Source organism: Oncorhynchus tshawytscha, unplaced genomic scaffold, assembly GCF_018296145.1.
Source record: "Oncorhynchus tshawytscha isolate Ot180627B unplaced genomic scaffold, Otsh_v2.0 Un_scaffold_17_pilon_pilon, whole genome shotgun sequence".
Classification (NCBI taxonomy): domain Eukaryota; kingdom Metazoa; phylum Chordata; class Actinopteri; order Salmoniformes; family Salmonidae; genus Oncorhynchus; species Oncorhynchus tshawytscha.
This window is the reverse complement of record NW_024609830.1, coordinates 1,682,423-1,698,593: the sequence shown is the minus strand read 5'-3', so window position 1 is coordinate 1,698,593 and position 16,171 is coordinate 1,682,423. Positions and strand designations below refer to the sequence as shown.

The 16,171-nt window shown below is 48.4% G+C and overlaps 1 protein-coding gene across 4 annotated transcripts in view; it reads left to right on the top strand.

Moving 5' to 3' along the window:
• The window catches only part of LOC121846136 (ephrin-A4-like), a 95,382-nt gene that overhangs the window by 65,374 nt on the left and 13,837 nt on the right, over nt 1-16,171 (top strand). For 2 of the 4 annotated variants that reach the window (XM_042319299.1, XM_042319300.1), the window contains 2 exons: nt 9,408-9,721; nt 13,590-13,658. In XM_042319299.1, the coding sequence (XP_042175233.1) occupies nt 9,408-9,721; nt 13,590-13,658 (383 nt within the window). The remainder of the gene's footprint in view (nt 1-9,407; nt 9,722-13,589; nt 13,659-16,171) is intronic. The other 2 variants (XM_042319302.1, XM_042319301.1) reach the window with 1 other exon arrangement.

Here is a 16,171-nt window from a genome sequence, read left to right as displayed (position 1 = left end):
AATGGATTAGTTTCATAGAGTTAACATAGCACAGTCGTCCTGACTCCACATCCGTCTTCCTGGACTGCACACTACATCAACGACAGAACAGAACACACACCTAGCGTCAGGCTGAAGACTGGACATGGGCTGTCTGACAAGACATTCCCCTAGTCCTCCTTTCTCTACTGTCTGTTTCTGTGTTCCTACAATATCATGGTTTTCTGCCCTGGCCCCTGTCTCTATCATAGTGCCTGTTTCTGTGTTCCTACAATATCATGGTTTTCTGCCCTGGCCCCTGTCTCTATCATAGTGCCTGTTTCTGTGTTCCTACAATATCATGGTTTTCTGCCCTGGCCCCTGTCTCTATCATAGTGCCTGTTTCTGTGTTCCTACAATATCATGGTTTTCTGCCCTGGCCCCTGTCTCTATCATAGTGCCTGTTTCTGTGTTCCTACAATATCATGGTTTTCTGCCCTGGCCCCTGTCTCTATCATAGTGCCTGTTTCTGTGTTCCTACAATATCATGGTTTTCTGCCCTGGCCCCTGTCTCTATCATAGTGCCTGTTTCTGTGTTCCTACAATATCATGGTTTTCTGCCCTGGCCCCTGTTTTTTTTTTTTTTTTTTTTTTTTTCACCTTTATTTATCCAGGTAGGCTAGTTGAGAACAAGTTCTCATTTACAACTGCGACCTGGCCAAGATAAAGCATAGCAGTGTGAGCAGACAACACAGAGTTACACATGGAATAAACAAATTAACAAGTCAATAACACAGTAGAAAACAAAGGGGGAGTCTATATACAATGTACAATGTGTGCAAAAGGCATGAGGAGGTAGACGAATAGTTACAATTTTGCAGATTAACACTGGAGTGATATATGATCAGATGGTCATGTACAGGTAGAGATATTGGTGTGCAAAAGAGCAGAAAAGTAAATAAATAAAAACAGTATGGGGATGAGGTAGGTGAAAATGGGTGGGCTATTTACCAATAGACTATGTACAGCTGCAGCGATCGGTTAGCTGCTCAGATTGCTGATGTTTGAAGTTGGTGAGGGAGATAAGTCTCCAACTTCAGCGATTTTTGCAATTCGTTCCAGTCACAGGCAGCAGAGTACTGGAACGAAAGGCGGCCAAATGAGGTGTTGGCTTTAGGGATGATCAGTGAGATACACCTGCTGGAGCGCGTGCTACGGATGGGTGTTGCCATCGTGACCAGTGAACTGAGATAAGGCGGAGCTTTACCTAGCATGGACTTGTAGATGACCTGGAGCCAGTGGGTCTGGCGACGAATATGTAGCGAGGGCCAGCCGACTAGAGCATACAAGTCGCAGTGGTGGGTGGTATAAGGTGCTTTAGTGACAAAACGGATGGCACTGTGATATACTGCATCCAGTTTGCTGAGTAGAGTGTTGGAAGCCATTTTGTAGATGACATCGCCGAAGTCGAGGATTGGTAGGATAGTCAGTTTTACTAGGGTAAGCTTGGCGGCGTGAGTGAAGGAGGCTTTGTTGCGGAATAGAAAGCCGACTCTTGATTTGATTTTTGATTGGAGATGTTTGATATGAGTCTGGAAGGAGAGTTTGCAGTCTAGCCAGACACCTAGGTACTTATAGATGTCCACATATTCAAGGTCGGAACCATCCAGGGTGGTGATGCTAGTCGGGCATGCGGGTGCAGGCAGCGATCGGTTGAAAAGCATGCATTTGGTTTTACTAGCGTTTAAGAGCAGTTGGAGGCCACGGAAGGAGTGTTGTATGGCATTGAAGCTTGTTTGGAGGTTAGATAGCACAGTGTCCAATGACGGGCCGAAAGTATATAGAATGGTGTCGTCTGCGTAGAGGTGGATCAGGGAATCGCCCGCAGCAAGAGCAACATCATTGATATACACAGAGAAAAGAGTCGGCCCTCCGATTTGACACACTGAACTCTGTCTGCAAAGTAATTGGTGAACCAGGCAAGGCAGTCATCCGAAAAACCGAGGCTACTGAGTCTGCCGATGAGAATATGGTGATTGACAGAGTCGAAAGCCTTGGCAAGGTCGATGAAGACGGCTGCACAGTACTGTCTTTTATCGATGGCGGTTATGATATCGTTTAGTACCTTGAGTGTGGCTGAGGTGCACCCGTGACCGGCTCGGAAGCCAGATTGCACAGCGGAGAAGGTATGGTGGGATTCGAGATGGTCAGTGACCTGTTTGTTGACTTGGCTTTCGAAGACCTTAGATAGGCAGGGCAGGATGGATATAGGTCTGTAACAGTTTGGGTCCAGGGTGTCTCCCCCTTTGAAGAGGGGGATGACTGTGGCAGCTTTCAATCCTTGGGGATCTCAGACGATATGAAAGAGAGGTTGAACAGGCTGGTAATAGGGGTTGCGACAATGGCGGCGGATAGTTTCAGAAATAGGGGTCCAGATTGTCAAGCCCAGCTGATTTGTATGGGTCCAGGTTTTGCAGCTCTTTCAGAACATCTGCTATCTGGATTTGGGTAAAGGAGAACTTGGAGAGGCTTGGGCGAGGAGCTGCGGGGGAGGAGCTGTTGGCCGAGGTTGGAGTAGCCAGGCGGAAGGCATGGCCAGCCTTTGAGAAATGCTTATTGAAGTTTTCGATAATCATGGATTTATCGGTGGTGACCGTGTTACCTAGCCTCAGTGCAGTGGGCAGCTGGGAGGAGGTGCTCTTGTTCTCCATGGACTTCAGTGTCCCAGAACTTTTTGGAGTTGGAGCTACAGGATGCAAACTTCTGCCTGAAGAAGCTGGCCTTAGCTTTGCTGACTGACTGCGTGTATTGGTTCCGGACTTCCCTGAACAGTTGCATATCACGGGGACTATTCGATGCTATTGCAGTCCGCCACAGGATGTTTTTGTGCTGGTCGAGGGCAGTCAGGTCTGGGGTGAACCAAGGACTGTATCTGTTCTTAGTTCTGCATTTTTTGAACGGAGCATGCTTATCTAAAATGGTGAGGAAGTTACTTTTAAAGAATGACCAGGCATCCTCAACTGACGGGATGAGGTCGATGTCCTTCCAGGATACCCGGGCCAGGTCGATTAGAAAGGCTTGCTCACAGAAGTGTTTTAGGGATCGTTTAGTAGAGCGTCTCTATCATAGTGCCAGGTTGTGTGTTTGTGTGTTCTACACTGCTCTGTATTTGATTCTTCCTGTTTCACTTTGTTCTCTCACTGATTGGCTGCTCTGACATTCTACTCTGTGACACGGTTCTACAGCACTTCCATGATTCTCTGTGCTGTTACAGCTCCCCTGGCTGACAGTTGGCACAGATCATCCTGGGTATAATTAGGGTGTACCACCTCCTCCAAGGTCTGGGGGGGTGAGATATTGAGGGGAGAGGGAAGGAAAGGTTGACAGTGTTTGACACCTTTGGCACACACCCTCTCTAATTGCCAGGGCATACATCATCTGAGCTGAGGATAGAGGAGGATGGAGGGACACGTGAAAGGAAGAGTCTGAGATGAGGAGAAGAGAGACAACGATGGGTGGGGAAAGAGGGATTGATATGCAAAGGGGGGAGAATAACAAGGGGGAGGAAGAGAAGAGGTAGTTTGACAACCTGTGAGCAGCTTTAGACAGGAGAGGAGTCACAGTGACTGACACTCACTACAGGTGGTACACCCCTATGTAAACACTGCTGTCACTGCCTGCACACACACACCCTGCAGTACGCCAAAGTAAACATACTGGTGTGTGTGTGTGTGTGGTGGAGAGCCGATACATGTAATAGAGCTATGCATCGTGACCTGAGGGGTTGAACACAAACACACAGGGGATCAATACTGTGTGTGTGTGTCCTGTTTGAGTAGCCCAGATCGATGGGCCCCGTCTTGTAGATTGATCACCAATACTCTGCGACATTCATTGATTAGGAATCAGCTTAGTGAAGAGCTGTCTCAGTGCTGTCCCTGTGTTGAAGTCTACGGCACCCCTACTAACAGTGTTGAAGTCTACGGCACTTCTCTACTAACTGTTGAAGTCTACGGCACCTCTACTAACTGTGTTGAAGTCTACTGCACCTCTCTACTAACTGTTGAAGTCTACGGCACCTCTACTAACTGTGTTGAAGTCTACGGCACTTCTCTACTAACTGTTGAAGTCTACGGCACCTCTACTAACTGTGTTGAAGTCTACGGCACCTCTACTAACTGTGTTGAAGTCTACTGCACCTCTCTACTAACTGTTGAAGTCTACGGCACCTCTCTACTAACTGTGTTGAAGTCTACGGCACCTCTACTAACTGTGTTGAAGTCTACGGCACCTCTACTAACTGTGTTGAAGTCTACTGCACCTCTCTACTAACTGTTGAAGTCTACGGCACCTCTACTAACTGTGTTGAAGTCTACTGCACCTCTCTACTAACTGTTGAAGTCTACTGCACCTCTCTACTAACTGTGTTGAAGTCTACGGCACCTCTCTACTAACTGTTGAAGTCTACTGCACCTCTACTAACTGTGTTGAAGTCTACGGCACCTCTCTACTAACTGTGTTGAAGTCTACTGCACCTCTACTAACTGTGTTGAAGTCTACTGCACCTCTACTAACTGTGTTGAAGTCTACTGCACCTCTACTAACTGTGTTGAAGTCTACGACACCTCTACTAACTGTGTTGAAGTCTACTGCACCTCTACTAACTGTGTTGAAGTCTACTGCACCTCTCTACTAACTGTGTGAAGTCTACTGCACCTCTACTAACTGTGTTGAAGTCTACTGCACCTCTGTTGAAGTCTACTGCACCTCTACTAACTGTGTTGAAGTCTACTGCACCTCTCTAACTGTGTTGAAGTCTACTGCACCTCTCTACTAACTGTGTTGAAGTCTACTGCACCTCTACTAACTGTGTTGAAGTCTACTGCACCTCTACTAACTGTGTTGAAGTCTACTGCACCTCTACTAACTGTGTTGAAGTCTACTGCACCTCTACTAACTGTTGAAGTCTACTGCACCTCTCTACTAACTGTCTACTGCACCTCTCTACTAACTGTGTTGAAGTCTACGGCACCTCTACTAACTGTGTTGAAGTCTACTGCACCTCTACTAACTGTGTTGAAGTCTACTGCACCTCTACTAACTGTGTTGAAGTCTACGGCACCTCTCTACTAACTGTGTTGAAGTCTACGGCACCTCTCTACTAACTGTGTTGAAGTCTACGGCACCTCTACTAACTGTGTTGAAGTCTACTGCACCTCTACTAACTGTGTTGAAGTCTACTGCACCTCTACTAACTGTGTTGAAGTCTACGGCACCTCTCTACTAACTGTGTTGAAGTCTACGGCACCTCTACTAACTGTGTTGAAGTCTACGGCACCTCTCTACTAACTGTGTTGAAGTCTACGGCACCTCTACTAACTGTGTTGAAGTCTACGGCACTTCTGTTGAAGTCTCTACTAACTGTGTTGAAGTCTACGGCACCTCTCTACTAACTGTTGAAGTCTACGGCACCTCTACTAACTGTGTTGAAGTCTACGGCACCTCTACTAACTGTGTGAAGTCTACTGCACCTCTACTAACTGTGTTGAAGTCTACGGCACCTCTCTACTAACTGTTGAAGTCTACTGCACCTCTACTAACTGTGTTGAAGTCTACTGCACCTCTACTAACTGTGTTGAAGTCTACTGCACCTCTACTAACTGTGTTGAAGTCTACTGCACCTCTCTACTAACTGTGTTGAAGTCTACGGCACCTCTACTAACTGTGTTGAAGTCTACGGCACCTCTCTACTAACTGTGTTGAAGTCTACGGCACCTCTACTAACTGTGTTTTCTGACATGTTTCAAATCTATTGGTCCACTTCACTTTTAGCATGCAGTTTTCCCCAACCCAGATCTAGCTCACTTGTTTCAACCAATCAACTCATAATCTAAGTCCTTTATTAGTTAAAGCAGGTGTGTGAGTACTAGGCTGGAACTAAAGTCTGCACACCCTGCAGCTCTCTGCAACCAGGGTGGGTGATCAGTGACCGAGGCGTTTGACTTGATATTGGGGCTGTTATTACACATGGGAAATGGAAATCCTTCCTGAAACACATACTGCTCACATTGTAACCATTTTCTGTCCTCTCTCTCCGTTAATCCTTCTTACTCTCTCTCTCTTTGTGTCCTCTCGCTGTGTTCATTTAGTTTCCTCTGTTCTCTCTCTTTCTGATGTCCCAGTCATTTTGGGGCTCTTTTCTCTGTCCACCCACTTAACTTGAGACCCCCCCCCCTCTCTCTCCATGCTATTCTCTCTCCTTTTCCCCCTACAGTGACTCCTTGCACTTGTCCTCTCTCCCTCCCTCCCTCGCTCTGTCGCTCCCCGATAAAGACTCCCACTGACGGATCTGAACTTGCCGCCGAGACACACATCCTGTCTTTTATTTCTCTTTCTTTCCCTGCCCCCCTCATCCCCCCTCATGTGCTCAGTGTGGAGTGGAGACCAATTAAAGTCCATATCCTCCTCTCTTTCTCGACCTCATGCTCTCTACTGTACCTCGCTCACTCTTGATCTCTTTTCTCAATTTCTATTCAAAGGGTTTTATTGGCATGGGAAACATATGTTTACATTGCTAAAGCAAGTGAAGTAGATGATAAACATTTTTTTAAATGAACAGTAAACATTACACTCAGAAGTACTGTCTCTCTCTCCTCTGTCTACAGCCAGACTCTCCTGGGTCACTAATTAAAACAACTCTTTTGTCTCTACTTTCTTTTATCCTCCCCTCACCGTCCGACTGACTTTCTCTCTTTTTCCTGTCTTATTCTCATGAGCCTCTCACTTTGTCCATGGTCACCTCTCCTCTTCCTCCTTATGTCATGCCATTCTACATCCCTTTATACACACTCTTCCCCCTCATACTTCTCCTTCCTTCCGTCTCTTGCTTACTTTTCTTGTCACGTTTTTTGTTTCAACACACACTTCATCCCTCGCTCCCATTCTCACATTGACTATCACTGTTCTACATATCTACTTCTTTCTCTCTCTGCCCCTTTAGGTACCCCCCCCCCAAAAAATATATATTTTATAGAATATTGTATTTGGCATTTACTACTATAGCCCAGGGTTCCCCAAACTGTGTCCTGCCAGTCCCTTGACACTTGTGGGGGTCGTAGTGCAAAATGGAGAACACCATAGTCTTTGTGAAAGCCTCTCCTTTCCATAGAGTGAAATAGTTTGTAGACCAAACTGTTCAGACGCTAGACGTTTTTGTGATTAGTCAGATTTTCGGGATATCTCATTGTCTGACAAACACTGCTGTAGCTCGGCCACCTTCCACCATCAAACTCTTAAGGATTAATATTCTGCAGACTGGTGGACATACTGGCCAGTCTGTTCTCTCTCCACTAGTGGAGGACTGTTAGATATGCTGCTTCTCTCTCCACTAGTGGAGGACTGTTAGATATGCTGCTTCTCTCTCCACTAGTGGAGGACTGTTAGATATGCTGCTTCTCTCTCCACTAGTGGAGGACTGTTAGATATGCTGCTTCTCTCTCCACTAGTGGAGGACTGTTAGATATGCTGCTTCTCTCTCCACTAGTGGAGGACTGTTAGATATGCTGCTTCTCTCTCCGCTAGTGGAGGACTGTTAGATATGCTGCTTCTCTCTCCACTAGTGGAGGACTGTTAGATATGCTGCTTCTCTCTCCACTAGTGGAGGACTGTTAGATATGCTGCTTCTCTCTCTGCTAGTGGAGGACTGTTAGATATGCTGCTTCTCTCTCCGCTAGTGGAGGACTGTTAGATATGCTGCTTCTCTCTCCGCTAGTGGAGGACTGTTAGATATGCTGCTTCTCTCTCCGCTAGTGGAGGACTGTTAGATATGCTGCTTCTCTCTCCGCTAGTGGAGGACTGTTAGATATGCTGCTTCTCTCTCCGCTAGTGGAGGACTGTTAGATATGCTGCTTCTCTCTCCGCTAGTGGAGGACTGTTAGATATGCTGCTTCTCTCTCCGCTAGTGGAGGACTGTTAGATATGCTGCTTCTCTCTCCGCTAGTGGAGGACTGTTAGATATGCTGCTTCTCTCTCCGCTAGTGGAGGACTGTTAGATATGCTGCTTCTCTCTCCGCTAGTGGAGGACTGTTAGATATGCTGCTTCTCTCTCCACTAGTGGAGGACTGTTAGATATGCTGCTTCTCTCCCACTAGTGGAGGACTGTTAGATATGCTGCTTCTCTCTCCACTAGTGGAGGACTGTTTGATATGCTGCTTCTCTCTCCACTAGTGGAGGACTGTTTGATATGCTGCTTCTCTCTCCACTAGTGGAGGACTGTTAGATATGCTGCTTCTCTCTCCACTAGTGGAGGACTGTTAGATATGCTGCTTCTCTCTCCACTAGTGGAGGACTGTTAGATATGCTGCTTCTCTCTCCACTAGTGGAGGACTGTTAGATATGCTGCTTCTCTCTCCACTAGTGGAGGACTGTTAGATATGCTGCTTCTCTCTCCACTAGTGGAGGACTGTTAGATATGCTGCTTCTCTCTCCACTAGTGGAGGACTGTTAGATATGCTGCGTCTCCTCCATTCACTAAGGCCCTTCGACACCGTACTGCTCATGTCTGGCCCCATGTTGTTATTCCCAGAACCAGCCAGCCTTGACTGGAGGCCCTAGTGTGTGTCAGAGTCAAGTCCACATTGTTCTCTTCCGACTCCCATTTTCTTCTTAAGTAGCATTGTTGGGCCTCTTTCGTGCTCTCGTTCTCGTTCTCTCTCTCTCTCTCGTTCTCTCTCTCGTTCTCTTGCTCTCGTTCTCTCGTTCTCTCGCTCTCGTTCTCATTCTCTCTCTCTCCTCTCTCTCTCCTTCTCTCTCTGTCGGTTGGTTGTCCTGGTACTGCTCCCAGCTATGTCATTACAAAGTATCAGACACCAAAACAAGTAATACAGGTGGCTCTACATTATGTTGCTTTATCACCTTGTAATGGTTATGTGGAATATTGATGATTTATCCATCTTTCTTGTCTCCATCTCTCCCCTCCAGGCCCACAGTTATTTAGACTATCAACCATCCAGCTCTTCTCTCCATCCGTCTCTCTTTCTCTGACTGACAGCATTGTATTTTACTGTGTTTGATCGTTATTGTGGAATGTTGATGCTTAATCTCTTTTCCTCTTTATCCTTCTCCCCCTTTCCTTCTGTCTCCCCCTTTCCTTCTTCTTTCCTTCTGTCTCCCCTTTCCTTCTGTCTCCCCCTTTCCTTCTGTCTCCCCCTTTCCTTCTGTCTCCCCCTTTACTTCTGTCTCCCCCCCTTTTACTTCTCTCCCCCTTTACTTCTCTCCCCCTTTACTTCTCTCCCCCTTTACTTCTCTCCCCCTTTACTTCTCTCTCTCCCTTTTCTTCTCTCTCTCCCTTTCCTTCTCTCTCTCCCTTTCCTTCTCTCCCCCTGTCCTTCTCTCTCCTTTTCCTTCTCTCTCTCTCTTTCTTTCCTTCTCTCCCTTTCCTTCTGTCTCAGATTGACAGGAGGGGATCTGTCCATCCAGGTGAATCTGAATGACTACCTGGATATCTACTGCCCCCACTACCCTCACCCGTCTCCCCCCAGTGAGGAGGCCTACCCCCAGGCCCCACCAGACAGCCTGGCCCTGTACCTGGTGGCTGAGGGGGGGTTCAGGGGCTGTGTGGAGACCCAGGGGGCCATCAAGAGGTGGGAGTGTAACAGCCCCCGTGCCCCCTTCGGCCCTGTCCGCTTCTCAGAGAAGATCCAGCGCTTCACCCCCTTCTCTCTGGGCTTCGAGTTCCTCCCCGGACACCACTACTACTACAGCTGTGAGTAGGTGTGTGTGTGTGTGTGTGTAAGTAAATCTGTGTGATAACTTTGGTTTCCTCTTTTCCCACTACTTCCTATTTCTGTCTTCCTCTCTCATTTATCTCCAACCGCTGGAGGAGGGAGGGGGGGAGCAAGGGAGGCAGAGAAGGTAGAGGGGAGGGAGCAATGTTTACTGTTTGCTGATGATCTGGGGCTTCTGTCCCCAACCAAGGAGGGCCTACAGCAGCACCTAGATCTTCTGCACAGATTCTGCCAGACCTGGGCCGTGACAGTAAATCTCAGTAAGACCAAAATAATGGTGTTCCAAAAAAGGTCCAGTCGCCAGGACCACAAAAACAAATTGCATCTAGACACCATTGCCCTAGAGCACACAAAAAGCTATACTTACCTCGGCCTAAAGCTCAGCACCACAGGTAACTTCCACAAAGCTGTGAACGATCTGCGAGACAAGGCAAGAAGGGCCTTCTGTCATCAAAAGGAACATCAAATTCGACATACTAATTAGGATCTGGCTAAAAATACTTGAATCAGTTATAGAACCCATTGCCCTTTATGGTTGTGAGGTCTGGGGTCCGCTCACCAACCAAGAATTCACAAAATGGGACAAACACCAAATTGAGACTCTGCATGCAGAATTCAGCAAAAATATCCTCCGTGTACAATGTAGAACACCAAATAATGCATGCAGAGCAGAACTAGGCCGATACTCGCTAATTATCAAAATCCAGAAAAGAGACGTTAAATTCAACAACCACCTAAAAGGAAGCGATTCCCAAACCTTCCATAACAAAGCCATCACCTACAGAGAGATGAACCTGGAGAAGAGTCCCCTAAGCAAGCTGGCTCTGTTCACAAACACAAACACACCCCACAGAGCCCCAGGACAGCAACACAGTTAGACCCAACCAAATCATGAGAAAACAAAAAGATAATTACTTGACACATTGGAGAGATAATGACTTGACACATTGGAGAGGGGAAGGTTTGGTGCCCTGAAATCCGTTTCTTACTGTCTTTACAACTTCTGGTCTCTGTCCAACCAAAAGAGGGGGGGGGCAAGAAAACAGGAAAAAGAAAGGAAGAGAAGAGTGGAATGAAAGAGGGGAGAGTCTGACAGTACAGGAAGGGAGGGGGAGAGAGGGGGGGATGAGTGGAATCCACAGGGAGAAAGAAGAGGGGAGAGTCTGACAGTACAGGAAGGGAGGGGGAGAGAGGGGGATGAGGGAATCCACAGGGAGAAAGAAGAGGGGAGAGGGTACAGGAAGGGAGGGGGAGAGAGGGGGATCTGAGGGAGAAAGAAGAGGGGAGAGTCTGACAGTACAGGAAGGGAGGGGGAGAGATGGGGAATCCACAGGAGAAAGAAGAGGGGAGAGTCTGACAGTACAGGAAGGGAGAAAGAAGGGGAGAGTCTGACAGTACAGGAAGGGAGGGGGAGAGAGGGGGATGAGTGGAATCCACAGGGAGAAAGAGGGGAGAGTCTGACAGTACAGGAAGGGAGGGGGAGAGAGGGGGATGAGTGGAATCCACAGGGAGAGGGGGAGTCTGAAGGAAGGGAGGGGGAGTGGAATCCACAGGGAGAAAGAAGAGGGAGAGTCTGACAGTACAGGAAGGGAGGGGGAGGGGGGGGATGAGAATCCACAGGGGAAAGAAGATACAGGAAGGGAGGGGGAGAGAGGGGGATGAGTGGAATCCACAGGGAGAAAGAAGAGGGGAGAGTCTGACAGTACAGGAAGGGGGAGGGGGGAAGGGAGAGGGAGAGGGGGGATGAGTGGAATCCACAGGGAGAAAGAAGAGGGGAGAGTCTGACAGTACAGGAAGGAAGGGGAATCCACAGGAGAAAGAAGGGGAGAGTCTGACAGTACAGGAAGGGAAGAGAGAGGGGGGATGAGTGGAATCCACAGGGAGAAAGAAGAGGGGAGAGTCTGACAGTACAGGAAGGGGGGGAGGGGGGGATGAGAGGGGGATGAGGGAGAAAGAAGAGGGGAGAGTCTGACAGTACAGGAAGGGAGGGGGGGATGAGTGGAATCCACAGGGAGAAAGAAGGGGGATGACAGTACAGTGGAATCCACAGGGAGAAAGAAGAGGGGAGAGTCTGACAGTACAGGAAGGGAGGGGGAGAGAGGGGGGAATCCACAGGAGAAAGATGAGTGGAATCCACAGGGAGAAGGGGGAGAAGTGGAATCCACAGGGAGAAAGAAAAGGGGAGAGTCTGACAGTACAGGAAGGGAGGGGGAGAGAGGGGGATGAGTGGAATCCACAGGGAGAAAGAAAAGGGGAGAGTCTGATAGTACAGGAAGGGAGGGGGAGAGAGGGGGATGAGTGGAATCCACAGGGAGAAAGAAGAGGGAGAGTCTGACAGTACAGGAAGGGAGGGGGAGAGGGGGGATGAGTGGAATCCACAGGGAGAAAGAAAAGGGGAGATCTCGTCTGACAGTACAGGAAGGGAGGGGGAGAGAGGGGGATGAGTGGAATCCACAGGGAGAAAGAAAAGGGGAGAGTCTGATAGTACAGGAAGGGAGGGGGAGAGAGGGGGATGAGTGGAATCCACAGGGAGAAAGAAAAGGGGAGAGTCTGATAGTACAGGAAGGGAGGGGGAGAGAGGGGGATGAGTGGAATCCACAGGGAGAAAGAAGAGGGAGAGTCTGACAGTACAGGAAGGGAGGGGGAGAGAGAGGGGGATGAGTGGAATCCACAGGGAGAAAGAAAAGGGGAGATCTCGTCTGACAGTACAGGAAGGGAGGGGGATGAGTGGAATCCACAGGGAGAAAGAAGAGGGGAGCAACAAAAGCGAGGGAAAAGGGAGAGGAAAATAATGGATGAGAGATGGAGGGAAAGAATCTTTACATAAATTACTATTGCGGTCTGCGGGACAATGGAGCGTTGTCAGGGCATGAGACACACACACACACACACACACACACACACACACACACACACACAGCACTGGGCCATTGTGTCTGTGCAGGGCTGGAGAACACAACAATAGCCTCCTCCCCTGGAACTACCCCAGTGGGCCTGGCTGTCTGTGTGTGTATTGTCCACATCAAAGATAACGCTTGAAGTTTGTCCAACCGTCTGGCTGGGTGAAAAGGCCAGGCCATAGGGACAGTATAATGCTTTTAGACTGGGGACACAACAATAGTATTAGCTGTTTCAGTCTGTCTCTTATAGTGATCCACACTGACAGCTCACATAGCATCCGCGTCAATCAGCCCAGTGATCTGTAGTCACTAGATGGCATTGCTAGAAGGAACAGCATTCTCAGAACTGACGAGCAAGTAGACAAGCTTTTGTTTGGTTACGTTGAGGGTTAAGATTAGAGGTGGCTGTTTGAACTTGAAAGTATAAGTTAGCATCCTCCTTAATATAATATATGCCATTTAGAAGAATCTTATCTGAAGTGACGGAGTCCTGCGTACATACATTTTACATAGGGCGGGTCCCGGGAATCAAACCCACTGTCCTGCAAGCGTCATGCTCTACCAACTGAGCTCCAGACGACCAGATAGTGACTGTGTTTCTGTCACTTAACAGGAAACACCTTGACTCCCACAATCCATTGTGTCAGTCCCCTTTTGACCCCTGTAGTGGTTGTTGTCTGCTGGAGTTTCCAAATGGAAAACCTTTTCTGTGGTTTCTTTCATACTAACTGAATCCAGCTGAGTTCTGCTGGTTGGTGAAGGGTGATACATTCTAGATTACTGTCAAATACATGAAGGGTTGAAAATCTCCAACTTCCAACACTTCACACATATCTTTACTGTAACAAGGCAATCTCTCTCTCTGTCTCTCTCTCTGTGTGTCTCTCTCTCTCTCTCTCTGTGTCTCTCTCTCTGTGTCTCTCTCTGTCTCTCTCTGTCTCTCCAGCATTGCCTACAGGGGAAAGCTCCCCGCTGCCCTGCATGAAGTTGCGAGTCACAGTGTGCTGTGAGCCCAGTGAGTAAACTCCTCTTTTTCATCTCTCTCTCTCACTCATAGGCTCTTCTGTGTGAAACCAGTATGTAGAGCTCTCTAACGTCTCCCTCCATCTGTTTCCATATTTCCTCAGTCTACCAGAGGTAGCTAGGGACGTTCTGCTCTTCATCTCACCTTTGATGTTCTCCTCTACCTCATCTCTTCCTCCTAGCTCAAATCAAAATGTTTGTGATGGAGGGCATCCTTTTTTCATATCCTTTTCTTTCATCATTCTCCTTTTGTCGCTCCACCATTCTGCTCTCTCTGCCTCGTCAGTTTACCCCTACCGGTATGTTCAGTACATGGCTACCTCAGTTACCTCGTACACCTGCACATTGACTCAGTACTGGTACTTCCTGTACTGTATGTAGACATGTTATTTGACTCTTTATTTGTTATTCACTTCATGTTTTTATTCCTCGTGAATCATTACTATTTATCTTATTTTGAAGTCCGTTAATGGAAAAGGCGCTGTAAGTAAGCATTTCACTGTTAGTCCAATAACATTTCATTTGATTCTCTGTATAGCTCTGTAATTGTCCCTCTTCCTCAGGTCCTAACTTCATCACTCCTGTTGACCTCTCCTTTTTATCACAGCATTATTCTGACTCCTCCCCTTTTTATCACAGCATTATTCTGACCCCTCCCCTTTTTATTGCAGCATTATTCTGCCCCCTCCCAGCATTATTCTGCCCCTCCCCTTTTATTGCAGCATTATTCTGACCCCTCCCCTTTTTATTGCAGCAGTATTCTGACCCCTCCCCTTTTATTGCAGCAGTATTCTGACCCCTCCCCTTTTTGACACAGCAGTATTCTGACCCCTCCCCTTTTTTAGGGAAACTGTTACCATTTAATTTGTCTGAAGTTACAAACACTGCCTTCCCGGTGGGCCTGGATAGGAAATCAAGTGAACTATGCCACCGCTGGCCAATCAGATAGCTCAGATGACCGTGTCTACAGCAACGTAGCAGCATAAAGAAAGCTACGATGAAATGTAATACAGCAAAGAGCTGCTGTTTTTTTGACTGAGTTCATGTTTAAGTTCTTACTCGGCACTGTCAACACTTTGTATTCAACACTTTGTATTCAACACTTTGTATTCAACACTTTGTATTCAACACTTTGTATTCAACACTTTGTATTCAACACTTTGGATTCAACACTTTGTATTCAACACTTTGTATTCAACACTTTTATAAGCCATAAAATGCACAAGTGTATCTACAGGCTTGTTATTATTAGTGGCTTGGGTCTTTTTTAATATCAAGGAATATTTTACTTTCTCTGGTCATAGGAGTAACAACATGAATGTGTGCATGAGGTGGAAATAATGTGGTGCGACTTGAGTTTCGCCAACAGCTGGAAGAAGGTTTCCCTTTTTGGTCAGTTTCAGTGGAGGAACGGGAGAGCGGAGGGATGTTGAGAGGTGGACCCTCAGTCTGCTGTTCTCTCCCTCCGCTGAGATGACCCTCAGTCTGCTGCTCTCCCTCCGCTGAGACTGACCCTCAGTCTGCTGCTCTCTCCCTCCGCTGAGACTGACCCTCAGTCTGCTGCTCTCTCCCTCCGCTGAGACTGACCCTCAGTCTGCTGCTCTCCCTCCGCTGAGACTGACCCTCAGTCTGCTGTTCTCTCCCTCCGCTGAGACTGACCCTCAGTCTGCTGTTCTCTCCCTCTGCTGAGACTGACCCTCAGTCTGCTGCTCTCCCTCGGCTGAGACTGACCCTCAGTCTGCTGTTCTCTCCCTCTGCTGAGACTGACCCTCAGTCTGCTGCGCTCTCCTCCGCTGAGACTGACCCTCAGTCTGCTGCGCTCTCCCTCCGCTGAGACTGACCCTCAGTCTGCTGCTCTCCCTCCGCTGAGACTGACCCTCAGTCTGCTGCGCTCTCCCTCCGCTGAGACTGACCCTCAGTCTGCTGCTCTCCCTCCGCTGAGACTGACCCTCAGTCTGCTGTTCTCTCCCTCCGCTGAGACTGACCCTCAGTCTGCTGCGCTCTCCCTCCGCTGAGACTGACCCTCAGTCTGCTGCGCTCTCCCTCCGCTGAGACTGACCCTCAGTCTGCTGCTCTCTCCCTCCGCTGAGACTGACCCTCAGTCTGCTGCTCTCTCCCTCCGCTGAGACTGACCCTCAGTCTGCTGCTCTCTCCCTCTGCTGAGACTGACCCTCAGTCTGCTGCGCTCTCCCTCCGCTGAGACTGACCCTCAGTCTGCTGCTCTCTCCCTCTGCTGAGACTGACCCTCAGTCTGCTGCTCTCTCCCTCTGCTGAGACTGACCCTCAGTCTGCTGCTCTCTCCCTCCGCTCAGACCGACCCTCAGTCTGCTGCTCTCTCCCTCCGCTGAGACTGACCCTCGGTCTGCTGCTCTCTCCCTCCGCTGAGACTGACCCTCAGTCTGCTGCTCTCTCCCTCCACTGAGACTGGCCCTCAGTCTGCTGCTCTCTCCCTCAGAAACTACAATGCATTGGCAGGGCAATTCAAGCAAAGCCAGTATGTGGTGA